The sequence below is a fragment of the Musca vetustissima genome, unplaced genomic scaffold (genome assembly GCF_032173495.1).
Source record: "Musca vetustissima isolate MV318-11 ecotype Yass unplaced genomic scaffold, APGP_CSIRO_Mvet_v1 utg642, whole genome shotgun sequence".
NCBI classification, from domain to species: domain Eukaryota; kingdom Metazoa; phylum Arthropoda; class Insecta; order Diptera; family Muscidae; genus Musca; species Musca vetustissima.
Window position 1 is genome coordinate 71,967 of NW_026881041.1, and position 12,457 is coordinate 84,423.

General features: G+C 35.0%; 2 protein-coding genes across 2 annotated transcripts; one reads left to right on the top strand and one right to left on the bottom strand.

The window, feature by feature from the left end:
• The first annotated feature begins 297 nt into the window (after window positions 1-297).
• LOC133327119 (protein flightless-1) lies at window positions 298-4,858 on the top strand. The gene is made up of 6 exons (XM_061535691.1): window positions 298-375; window positions 814-2,521; window positions 2,577-2,918; window positions 2,983-4,072; window positions 4,232-4,661; window positions 4,724-4,858. Exons 1-6 carry the CDS (start codon window positions 313-315, stop codon window positions 4,856-4,858), a joined length of 3,768 nt encoding a protein of 1,255 aa, XP_061391675.1. The 5' UTR covers window positions 298-312.
• A 1,190-nt stretch (window positions 4,859-6,048) lies between these two features.
• Window positions 6,049-12,126, bottom strand: LOC133327120 (uncharacterized). The gene is made up of 3 exons (XM_061535692.1): window positions 12,024-12,126; window positions 6,374-8,233; window positions 6,049-6,251 (listed from the first exon to the last, which is right to left on the bottom strand). Exons 1-3 carry the CDS (start codon window positions 12,102-12,104, stop codon window positions 6,102-6,104), a joined length of 2,091 nt encoding a protein of 696 aa, XP_061391676.1. The 5' UTR covers window positions 12,105-12,126; the 3' UTR covers window positions 6,049-6,101.
• Between the last annotated feature and the right edge of the window lie 331 nt (window positions 12,127-12,457).

Genomic DNA, 12,457 nt, shown 5'->3' on the forward strand with positions numbered 1-12,457 from the left:
TTATGTTTGCTATGATTCACACTCATTCGTAAACAATGGCAGTTCTCTTTCATTATTTTTATCAACCTTTCGTATGTCTCCAATATTCTTCACATTTGGAGCGGTTTTTAGTTCGGTTTGCAATCACGGCCAACTTCACTCTTATTCATGTCAGTGATTTCATATTTGTCGAAAAACGAAGTAAAAAATAGAAAAATATATTCTAATTCAGGACAATTGCTTTTTAAAATATTAAAACATATATTGATATATTTCTTATCCACACAATTGATTTAAATTTACCGATAATCCTTACTGTAAGGGAGTTTCATAATGGCAAATACGGGAGTATTGCCTTTTGTACGTGGAGTGGATTTTACAAAAAATGACTTCAGTGTAAGTAAGAAAGGTTTTAAAGGTTTTAATGCAATATAATAATAGTAATGCGTAAATATCTAAGAACAAAAATTGGGTCGGATTCCCAATGCGAAGTTCGCTAAAACAGGCATTGAGAATATTTTCCTATTGAGAACGGTGTCAAATCATCAAATCCTACGTATATATCCGTTTGTTTATAAACAAAGTGGCTATTCCAGATCATTAGATATATGTATGTGCACCAACATATAAAAACATTATTTTTTTGTTTTGTTGCTTTTCATTGTGATTTATGGTTTTTTCCACGTTTTGCCATAAACATACTGTGTTTGTAGATATGTACTCACAACTATGTCACGAAACAGTGGGCGAGTGTTTCAATTATTAGCAACAGTTTTATTTATCTTGGTGTGCTACATTCCTAATAATTCAATATATATTTTAATATTCTTGCAGGACAACAAATTCCCTTCAGCTGTGAAGTTAATGACAAGGTTGCAATGGCTGAATTTGGATAAAACTCATTTGACGGATGTTCCCGAGGAGCTTGGCAATTTATTGAAGCTGGAACACCTGAGCCTGAAAAACAATCAGTTGGAGAAACTTTTTGGAGAACTTACGGAATTGACATGTTTGCGTTCCTTAAACTTGAGGAGAAATTGTATTAAAAGCAGTGGTGTCCCACCGGAGCTATTTCACCTCGAAGAACTTACCACTCTAGATTTATCGCACAATAAGTTGAAGGAAGTGCCAGAAGGACTTGAAAAAGCCAAAAGCCTCTTAGTGTTAAATCTAAGTCACAATTTAATTGAATCCATTCCAACAACATTGTTCATACATCTCACTGATCTTTTGTTTTTGGATTTGTCTCACAATAAGCTGGAAACATTACCGCCACAAACAAGACGTCTTGCCAATTTACAAACTTTAATTTTGGCCGATAACCCATTGGAGCTGTTTCAGTTAAGGCAATTGCCTTCATTACAAAACCTTGAAGTGCTCAACATGCGTAATACTCAACGCACACTTTCAAACTTCCCCACCACATTGGATACCCTATCGAATCTGTCAGAACTGGATTTGTCTCAAAATAGTCTCCCCAAAGTTCCCGATTGTGTTTACAATTTGCCAAATTTGAAAAGACTGAATCTGAGCGAAAACGCTATATCGGAAATTAGTTCAAACATAGAGAACTGGCAACGACTAGAAGTTCTTAACCTGTCGCGCAATGAATTAACGAGTTTGCCAGCGTCCTTGTGCAAGCTTACGCAATTGCGTAGACTGTATCTCAACGATAACAAACTAGATTTCGAGGGAATACCATCAGGTATTGGAAAATTGTGTTGTCTTGAAATATTTTCGGCATCCAACAATCTACTGGAAATGGTCCCCGAAGGCTTATGCCGGTGTGGGTCTTTAAAGCGTCTAAACCTTTCATCAAATCGTTTGATAACATTACCAGATGCAATTCATTTATTGGATGGTCTTGACCAGCTAGATTTACGCAATAATCCCGATTTGATTATGCCTCCAAAACCAACTGAAGCCACCAAGGGTGCTGGGGTTGAATTCTATAATATAGATTTCTCCTTGCAAACACAGTTGAGGCTAGCGGGAGCTGCTGTTCCGCCATCCGTTCCCGTTACATCGACCCCCAAGGACTCCACAGCTCGAAAAATTCGTTTGCGTCGTGGTCCACGTACTGATTCCGCCCAGGATTCGGCTAAAATACTAAAGGGTATGAAAGATGTAGCAAAGGATAAGGATGAGGCGCAAGCAAATCAGTCTTGGTGCAATGATTCTGATGAAACGCGTCCGGAATCATTGAAGCCTAAACGGTGGGATGAATCGTTGGAAAAACCTCAACTCGATTATTCGAAATTTTTCGAAAAGGAAGATGGACAGCTGCCGGGGTTGACTATATGGGAAATTGAAAATTTCCTACCCAACAAAATCGAAGAAGCCGCCCATGGAAAGTTCTACGAAGGTGACTGTTATATTGTTCTAAAAACGAGTTATGATCTTAAGGGTCAACTCCAGTGGGAAATTTATTTCTGGATTGGAAATGAAGCCACATTGGACAAGAGAGCATGCGCAGCCATTCATGCTGTAAATTTGAGAAACTTTTTGGGTGCTCTTTGTCGTACGATTCGTGAGGAACAGGGTAGGTGATGAGCAATCCTATTAGAAAATGCAACTGAATAACAAATTTATTTTAGGTGATGAATCTGAGGAATTTCTTGATCTTTTCGATACATCAGTCACCTATATAGAGGGTGGTCGCACAGCTACAGGATTCTATACTGTCGAAGATATGCTATACACTATACGGTTGTACCGAATTCACGCAGCCGGTTCCTCCATACACATGGAACCAGTTGGGGTAAGCATGGATTCGTTAGATCCAAGGTATTCCTTCCTTCTGGATTGTGGGATAAAAATGTTCATTTGGCTAGGAAGGTGTTCCAAGAACACGCTCAACTCCAAAACACGTTTGATGGCAGAGAAAATCAATAAAACAGAGAGAAAGAATAAATGTGAAATAATCGTTGAGATGCAAGGTATGCCTTTATGTTATGAGCGCTGTAATGATTAGACGTACATATGTGTTATGTTCCGTTTTAGGCAGTGAGAGTGAAGAACTTTGGCGTCATTTGAACGCTGATCCTGAAGAGGCACCCAAACAAAAAATATTGCAACACGTCCAGGAGAATTTTGTGCCTTCAACACCGAGATTATATCAAGTACAGTTGGGCATGGGCTACCTTGAGTTGCCGCAAGTGGAAGTTCCGGAACAAAAACTAGTCTGCTCTTTGCTAGTGAGCAAAAACGTTTACATTCTCGATTGTTTTACTGATTTATTTGTGTGGTTTGGCAAGAAGTCGACGCGTCTAGTGAGGGCTGCGGCAATCAAGTTATCACGAGAGCTATTTAATATGATAACCAGGCCAGCATATGCCTTGGTTACTCGCTTGCAAGAGGGTGCCGAAACTCAGATGTTTAAATCGAAATTCATCGGCTGGGATGAGGTTATGGCCGTGGACTTTACCCGGACCGCGAATTCTGTGGCCAAGACTGGTGCCGATCTCACTAAGTGGGCAAAACAACAAGAAACTAGAGCTGATCTGGCTGCACTTTTTATGCCACGTCAAAATCCCATGCCTCTTAGTGAAGCCGAACAATTGGAGGAGGATTGGAATTACGATCTAGAAGCTATGGAAGCGTTTGTGTTGGAGGGTAAAAAATTTGTACGCTTGCCTGAGGAAGAGTTGGGTCATTTCTACACTGGGGAGTGCTATGTGTTCTTATGTCGTTATTGTATTCCCGTAGACGATGATGAAGATGGCACCGATATCGATGATAGCAAACCACCTCCAGAAGATGAAATACAATGCATTGTATACTTTTGGCAAGGTCGCAATGCAGGCAACATGGGTTGGCTGACATTTACCTTTACATTACAAAAGAAGTTCAAAACAATGTTCGGCGAAGAACTAGAAGTTGTACGGATCCATCAACAGCAGGAAAATTTAAAGTTCCTTGCACATTTCAAACGAAAGTTTATCATACATACTGGAAAGCGTAAGGACAAGCAGAAATCTCCCGATGGTAAATCGGCTGTGGAATTTTTCCATTTACGATCGAATGGCGGTGCCCTAACAACCCGCTTAATACAAATACATCCTGATGCGACATATTTAAATTCTGCATTTTGGTAAGGGTATTTCAATATAAAAAAGGGAAATTTTTTTGAGGTCATGCAGTTATATGTAGTAACGTAGACGATAATGGGTTAAGTTTAAAGTCCGACTTTACTGCTATGTTTATTGTTTTATAACTATTACATTTTTATTTATTTAATCTTTACTTTCAGTTATATATTGTATGTCCCATTTGAAACAGGCGATGATTCACAATCGGGTATAGTTTATGTTTGGCTTGGTTCGAAATGTTGTCCTGAGGAAGCAAAATTAATACAAGAAATTGCAGAAGATATGTTTAACAGTCCCTGGGTTAGTTTGCAAATTTTAAATGAGGGAGAAGAACCCGAAAACTTTTTCTGGGTGGCATTGGGCGGACGCAAGCCGTATGATACCAATGCCGATTACATGAACTATACCCGACTGTTCAGATGCTCCAACGAAAAGGGCTATTTCACTGTGGCTGAAAAATGCACAGACTTCTGTCAAGATGACTTAGCGGATGATGATATAATGATTCTAGATAACGGCGAGCAGGTGTTCCTATGGCTCGGCTCACGATGTAGTGAAGTTGAAATTAAATTAGCTTACAAATCTGCACAAGTAAGTACATTATATTTACCCACTTCCATACAGTTTTTAATTCTTGGGGTTTTCCCCTCTAGGTTTATATACAACACATGCGAATCAAGCAACCTGATCGTCCGCGTAAATTATTTTTAACTCTTAAAAATAAAGAATCGAAACGTTTCACAAAATGTTTCCACGGCTGGGGCGTCCATAAATCTCCCCCGGAATAGACAATCATTCAATCTATGGATATATTACATAACAAATCAACTAACTCCTTATATTCATATCTCTGCGTAGAAAGTATTTATAATATTATGCCATCTTATTTAACAATTTTATAATATTTTATTATATTGTAACTTATTTTAGTGTTCTAACATTTTCAGTCGCAATTTTTATGTGATGCAACAATGCGTTTTTTTACTTTTTAATGCAATAAAGTGTATATTAATACATTAATATATAATATTAGTTAACAGTTTATGTTCATTTAATTAAGGAAGTTATTCGTTTAACTTGGTTAGAGTAAAAATTTTGAATTTTTTTCAATGTATAAATTTCATGAGGAATTTACACAGTACACGCGATTAATGGATATTATTTTAAAATAAAAGGGACAATCTTAAAAATGAAAGCAAACTAGCCCTAAGAAATCAGTTTTAAACAAATTGCAGAAGACGTATGCAAGAGACTTGGATTGTTAAAAGCCCCATCGAAGCAGCTGTTGTTCAATCGATCAGACTCGTTAGGTAATTAAGGCTGTAAATCAGAGATTCACATGTTGAAAGGAGAGTGTTTTTCTAAAATAGTTGAGACACATTTCTCTGTTATTTTCTTAAATTTAAATTTTAAAAAACAATTTGAATTTTTCGTTTATACTATTGCTGAAAGTAAGAGATGTCTATGCCAACGTACTTGTTTGTGCATAACTGCTGTAAATAGGTTTGTGTTTAAGGCTTTTGGCAATCTGTAGAATGATAATTTGTAAGTGGCTAGAGGAATATATTAATTTCAATGACCAATACTTTATTTCACACAAAATATTGACACATTTTTTTCATCACATAAACCTTTATTTTTTCATTTTTATTTTATGATTGCACAATTTTACATAAAGTTCTATGTAGGAGAACAAGATTTTTCAATTAACTAACTTGGTCTAGATATAATTTATATATTAAATACATATGTATTGTTGTACATAATGTAAATGATTAATGTCGATGTACATATATATTTCGAAGACGTGGTATTTTGTTTAATCAATCACAGTTAAATCTTTAAAACATAACATTTTTTTATTTAGAAAATTCAATACTTTTGAAAATTAAATTTTTCAATGAGTTTTTTATATAAATATATTACTTTTGAATGGTCATGGTAATGGACAATAAAAAACAATGTACTTCAATGAAATCTATATAACTGAAAATAGTATAATATACAAACAACAAAAATAGCCGCAAAATATCAGTAGTCAAGTCGTTTCTTCAATCGAAAGATTTCACCATTATCAAAATTTCTTGAATTGTCCATATTCAAGTTGCGCAATGTTGACAAAACTGATAGGCGATCTTCAATATCTGCATACATGCTGCGACAACGATAGACCGAAAGTGTCTACAACGAAAATTTAAAAGATAAATTAAACATAATTTAAAAATATTCTTGGGGTTTAGCTTTGAAACTGAAGTATTACGAATCAATAAGCAAAATCTTATCTGTCAGTATGTATTAGTTACCTGTAGGCATTTGCAATTCACCAGAATTGCATCCAAACTATGCTCAGTTAGTTGAGAACATCCACTAATGTGCAGTGTACGTAAACGTTTTAATTTGGCAGTGACCAGCTGCATGGTTTTGTCATTGATGTTGTAGCAATCTGACAAATCTAATTCTTCAATGGAGGGACAATTCGATACCAATGCTTCCATTCCAAGCGAAGAAATTTGCTGACAATAAGACAAGCAAAGGCGTTGCAATTCGATGAACTTAAGGCCGTATTTAAGCGATACATCTGTGATTTTGTTGCAACCTTTTAGGTTGAGGGAACGCAGGCCTCTAAGCTGTTGTATACTGTAGCCATCTAATGTGGCGTCGTCTACTAAATTTAACTCATATACGGCAAACATTGCTCGTTTGCGATTTGCATCTCTTACAATATCTTCTTCGGCTTTGCTGCGTAGGGATATTTTCATAAACTGTGGCGATGAAGATCGAATTGCTTCCAACTCATGCATGGATGAGGGTGGAGTTGGGTGGAAATTGTCTAATGTACCCATAGTTGAGCTCGCCGAGCTCTTCATTTCCAACTTCGACATATCAATACCCGTTAAAGCCGCGTCCGTAAGACGGAAACAGTCCTCGAGTGATAGTTCTCTTAGCCAGCGGAGATGTTGAACAATACATTGCACTGATTCATCGGTGACTCCATTAACACAATGCCCCACATTGAGTACTCGCAGTTCTGGACAATTTCGCGCTATGCTTTTAATACCTTCTTCGCAAACAATAAGGTTTGACATGTTGAGGCGTTGTAAAACACGATTTGTGTCTTTAGCAATCCCATGGGCTAGGCCGTCTGTTGTAATGCCGTCGCAACGAGATATATTTAAATTTTGAAGACGACTTGCGTTGGCCAGCAACATTGCTCCAGCATTAGTTACTCCACTGCATCCGGCAACATTAAGGTCCTGTAGCTGTGGCAGTGAACTTACAATGCAGGTCAAACAATCATCATTCACACAAAGGGTGTCCGCTAAATCCAAAGTCGTCAGATTAGATTGAGTTTGTAAAAACAGCTTCAGTCCACTGGTATTTATTTGTTGGCATCCTGTTAGGAAAAGTTTTTCGAGATTGAGACCGGACTCATCGTTTTCACTACGTGCTAGAGACTGCAATGCCGGCCCACTCATCATAGTGTGACTGAGGTTAAGTTCTCTCAAACTTTTCCTATGACAGTTGGCCACTTTTGCAATAAATTTAAAGGTTAATATTGACTCGCTGGGATTATTGGACATAGCGTCGTTCGGGTAAAATCGACGATGAATGGCGTTGTGGTATGCTATATGACATGCTGACATATCAAACGATTCCATGTTTTTGATCAGCGAAGTCAAACGTAACAGTATCGCGTCGGTAAGATACTGATTATTCTTTAAGGAGAGACGACGAACATTTGAAAAGCTGTCAGCCACATCTGTGTTACCCTCTAAAAATGAGCCGGACATAAAGAGTGGCGAGCAACGGGTCACTGTCAGTGATTCCAATTTGGTTAATTGCTGCATAAAAGCACAGAATTGTTTGTCTCCGATGTCGGCATTATCAAACGTTATTTCAACAGCAGTATTTCCAATTTGTTCCAAAAGATTTTGGGCTTGGCCAAATGTTACTTCTTCTAAATAAAAAGTACGATAGGGTCGCTGACATCTTAGAAAGTACTTGGCTGGTGGTAAGCGATCAGAAAGGCACACTTTGGCAAAATGCACTTGAATGTTACGATTGAATTCAGCAACGAAAAGTGCTTCACGCCAACGTATGCATGTGGCTCCAGCAGCCTGTCTGTCGGCATGATGTAAATATCGAAATATGTGCAAAATTATCTGAAAACATATAATAAATTATTTGCTGATAGTCTCATACTGTTTCTAAAATAATATATGTTACCATAAATTTCTGACTACTTTTAAAATTTAAAACCAGACGATTGTATATTTCAGATTACTCTAGCAAAACTACTCATATCAGGCAGATAGTCGGCAAGTTTTCCTGGATAATCTCTGTGGAAATTACCTATGATCCAAAAAAACGCCGAAGCGAAATTTGGCACTATATATTCAATGTTTTACGTCTTAGGTCACTTCCCACGATTAGCAGTCGGTGATTGTATTTTACTATTACTTTGTTTATATCTGGGCGCCTTAAATGTGCTCCATCAAATTAAATACACTTATTTATATGAATGTAATAAAATTTGGCCAGTCATACAGCATTCCTAATCCACATTGACAGAACGTAATAAAGCAACATTATTACGAACGTCGGTTATAACGAACTATGCGAATAGGGAACTGTTTTCTCCGATCACAATAAATAATACATATTTTTCATACAAATCATTACATTTACAACAAATAATTTAATTAATTTGTATTAAAGTTGAGTAAAATGGCACTTTTTTCCAATTGTCGGCATGTCATGTTCCAAAAGTCGGCATGTCGCATTTTAGTTAAACATAAATAATAAATTTCATCGATTTTTTAGTTATTTGCATTAATAAATTATTATTATCTGACGATTCCATCAGCTTTGTATTGAAAAAGTTATATTAATTGTATTTACTAAAATATATGCAATTATAAAACATGGTGCCGATTTCGGGAACCTTTTATCCAATTCTCGGGATGGATTAAGATTAGAACCTTGTATTCTAGTATGTAAAACCAATCTAAATGAATTTTTTATAATTAATCGGTAGAGCAACTCTTTTAACTTTTTTTTTTCAATTTTTAACCCAAATGATCGAAAAGGTGTTCCCCCATATACCGACTATAGGAAAACCTTAAACATGTTTGTTCCTAAGGACGGTATGTATAAATATATTATGATTGCAAACATTTTTAAATCATTCTAAAGCAGCTGTGCCCAAAATAGGTCCCATGGGCTGTCGGTGTGTGTCAAATTGCTCACACATACAATTATAAAAGAGAAAATTTTGAAAATAAAAAATATTTTCAAAATTGTCATTCATTCCTTTTTGTTTTTATACACTAACCGAAAAATTTGGATATTTGTGGCAAACATTAGTTCGGAACAGATCGAAATATGTGAGCAATATTACGTCGGAAGGGCAAAAAAGAAACAAATATATCTTTATATGGGAAAATGTATCATCAACAACCATATTTGCATAAAATATTAAATTTTTTTCTTCCTTAAAATTTGAAAATAATATTTTAACAAAATTTCTCCCAGTATATGACATAGAAACAGAACTTTTGAAAATTTTGTATTTGAAACATATACAACAGGGCTGTCCACACTAATACATTCAAGTTTTGTGATTGTATATGTTTCAAATACAAAATTTTCAAAAGTTCTGTTTCTATGTCATATACTGGGAGAAATTTTGTTAAAATATTATTTTCAAATTTTAAGGAAGAAAAAAATTTAATATTTTATGCAAATATGGTTGTTGATGATACATTTTCCCATATAAAGATATATTTGTTTCTTTTTTGCCCTTCCGACGTAATATTGCTCACATATTTCGATCTGTTCCGAACTAATGTTTGCCACAAATATCCAAATTTTTCGGTTAGTGTATAAAAACAAAAAGGAATGAATGACAATTTTGAAAATATTTTTTATTTTCAAAATTTTCTCTTTTATAATTGTATGTGTGAGCAATTTGACACACACCGACAGCCCATGGGACCTATTTTGGGCACAGCTGATATACAATCACAAAACTTGAATGTATTAGTGTGGACAGCCCTGTTCTAAAGTGTTCTCCTGTATGTTCCTTACAATTAGGAAAAATATCCTCGTGAAAAATATATAATTAAAATATAGTAACAAATCGTTTAAAATCGACATGCCCTATTGACATGTCGCTAGTGTTGAAAACCCTCATTGTCATTGGCTGAATAAATGTACTTAGCCCGATGAAATTTTACACAGAGATAGGTTGCAATATTATTGAAGATTATTTAATGTATTATTCATATTAGGTTATAGAATTATTAAGTTATTTGAAGTTATATACCACAGATGCCGACTATTGCAACATGCCGGTATTACGAGCGCTTACCCTATTAAATCTGCATTCTTGTTTAACTTGTATGTGCTCAGAAAGCACGTACAATCTAATTTTTTCGATCTACAATGCTACATGTGCTCGAATAATACTCCCAATATTTTTGGGTATTCGGAATGGAGTACACCAAATGTGGGAAAATGTTTCACATTCGAGCAAACTCGAAATGCAGCACATGGGCGTCTATTTTGAATGATGGGTGGCGTTATTTACAATGTTAAAAATGTTTCTTATTCGTCGACTAACAATTATTTTTATTTATTTATTTCATTTATTTTATTCATAATAAAAAAGCCTCTTGGGCCTATTTACTGTATTAAAAGCATTATTAAAAACCTGATAGTTTAAAATTCATTTCTTATTTACAACATTGGCTCCCCAGCCTAATTTACTTTAACAGTAATATTATTACAAAAACATACAAATGTCCATTAGCAACGCACGTAGTACGAAGACCATAAAACACGAATGAACTAATTCTCCGAAAAATAAAGTTTAAGTTTTAAACGAAACGCATTATTCGAATGCGAAAAAATTCGCAACACAATAGGTAGGAATTTCCAAACCTCGCAACACGAACAACATACGATTTCTTATATAAGGAGCTATTAATTAAATGTATATAAATCTGTGGGTTTCTGCTAGAATGTGAAAATGTAAACAACGCACGTAACGACCTGGGTATTCCGGTTTTAATAATTCTATAGAAATATGCTCACGAATTCTTACATTATAAACAAATCTAGCAATCATATTTATAATTTGCTGTAACTTGTGAAAATTATATTCCGAAGTTCCAGATATAACTTTCAATACATACAACACACAATTATGAATCAACAGGAAATGAAATCCGTTCTTAAAATTAATTACAGTTTAGCAAAATAAATGACATAAATATGCATATGGACTAAGAACTATGCAGCAAAACTATTTAATATTTATGATAATTATGCTTTTGAATATTAGAGCTCAAGAATACAAAACTATCAACGAAAAGAAAATATTAAAAAAAAAAACGTTACAAAATTTTTGTTTCCTTTGAGAAGTGATCGCAAAGTGACTTAATTGTATGAGCACAAATGTACTTATTTCACACTCTTTAATAATTCATAGTGCGATGTAGTGCAATAACATTTTATGGTGTTTAGATTTACGTCGTAGTATTAAAATTGTGGTTTGTTTGACTTGAGAATAGTATTACAACCCTTTATAGTATAATAATGGAATATTTATTTTCATATGATAGGAACAACTCTATATATCTACATATAACAGATATTCTTTCTAATTTATTAAAAAAAAGATATAAAGAAAAGCTTTCTGGAACAGCCATTGTCTTATCGGCACATGACTTATTGCAACGCAAAACTTGATTTTGTTTCTTTGTCTACATAGATATTTAAAATTTGATATGCATTCGCTTTTGAAGTAAGGCTGAATAAAATGCAGATATACAGAGTGATCAATCAGGTAGGTGCGTCATAATCACGTGAAAAATATTTATATATTCAATAAATAGTTCAATATTTCTTCAAATCCAAACTTCTTTGAAAAGTCCTGTCCATGCATACCTCCATAGGCAAGTTGCCATAATTTGGTGACCAATCATAATCGCTATAGTCCATTACGCCATCACCAGTTGGGTTCTCCATTTATTTTTAGACCAGACCTTGACAAAATTCTTTCTGTACGATAGCTCTGCAGGTTTACCTTGTAATTCTTGTAATTTTCTCGGATGTATTTTTGTGGTTGCCACCAACTACTTCATTCAGTAATGTCTAATCGTACTTCTAATGCACTTTTCATTCTTTCTATTGACAACGGCGAAGTTCTATTATTATGTTGCTGGTGTTGTTGTTGGTTGTTTATTGTTATTTTTTTGATCTGAAGGAAAATTTTTTCAAAGTTCCGTTCATTCGTTCATTGTTAATTTTGATTGTGCCAGACACAACGTCGTCTGAAGAAAAATTGAAAAACGTTCCACCTGCTAACGAATGGGAGGAGA

Coding starts and splice junctions, on each gene's coding strand:
- LOC133327119 (XM_061535691.1), top strand. CDS start 313: ATGGCAAATACGGGAGTATTGCCTTTTGTACGTGGAGTGGATTTTACA. Junction 376..813: donor TTACAAAAAATGACTTCAGT/GTAAGTAAGAAA, acceptor ATATTCTTGCAG/GACAACAAATTCCCTTCAGC. Junction 2,919..2,982: donor AATAATCGTTGAGATGCAAG/GTATGCCTTTAT, acceptor GTTCCGTTTTAG/GCAGTGAGAGTGAAGAACTT.
- LOC133327120 (XM_061535692.1), bottom strand. CDS start 12,104: ATGGAGAACCCAACTGGTGATGGCGTAATGGACTATAGCGATTATGAT. Junction 8,234..12,023: donor ATGGCAACTTGCCTATGGAG/GTATGCATGGAC, acceptor ATATGTTTTCAG/ATAATTTTGCACATATTTCG. Junction 6,252..6,373: donor TGAATTGCAAATGCCTACAG/GTAACTAATACA, acceptor TTTTCGTTGTAG/ACACTTTCGGTCTATCGTTG.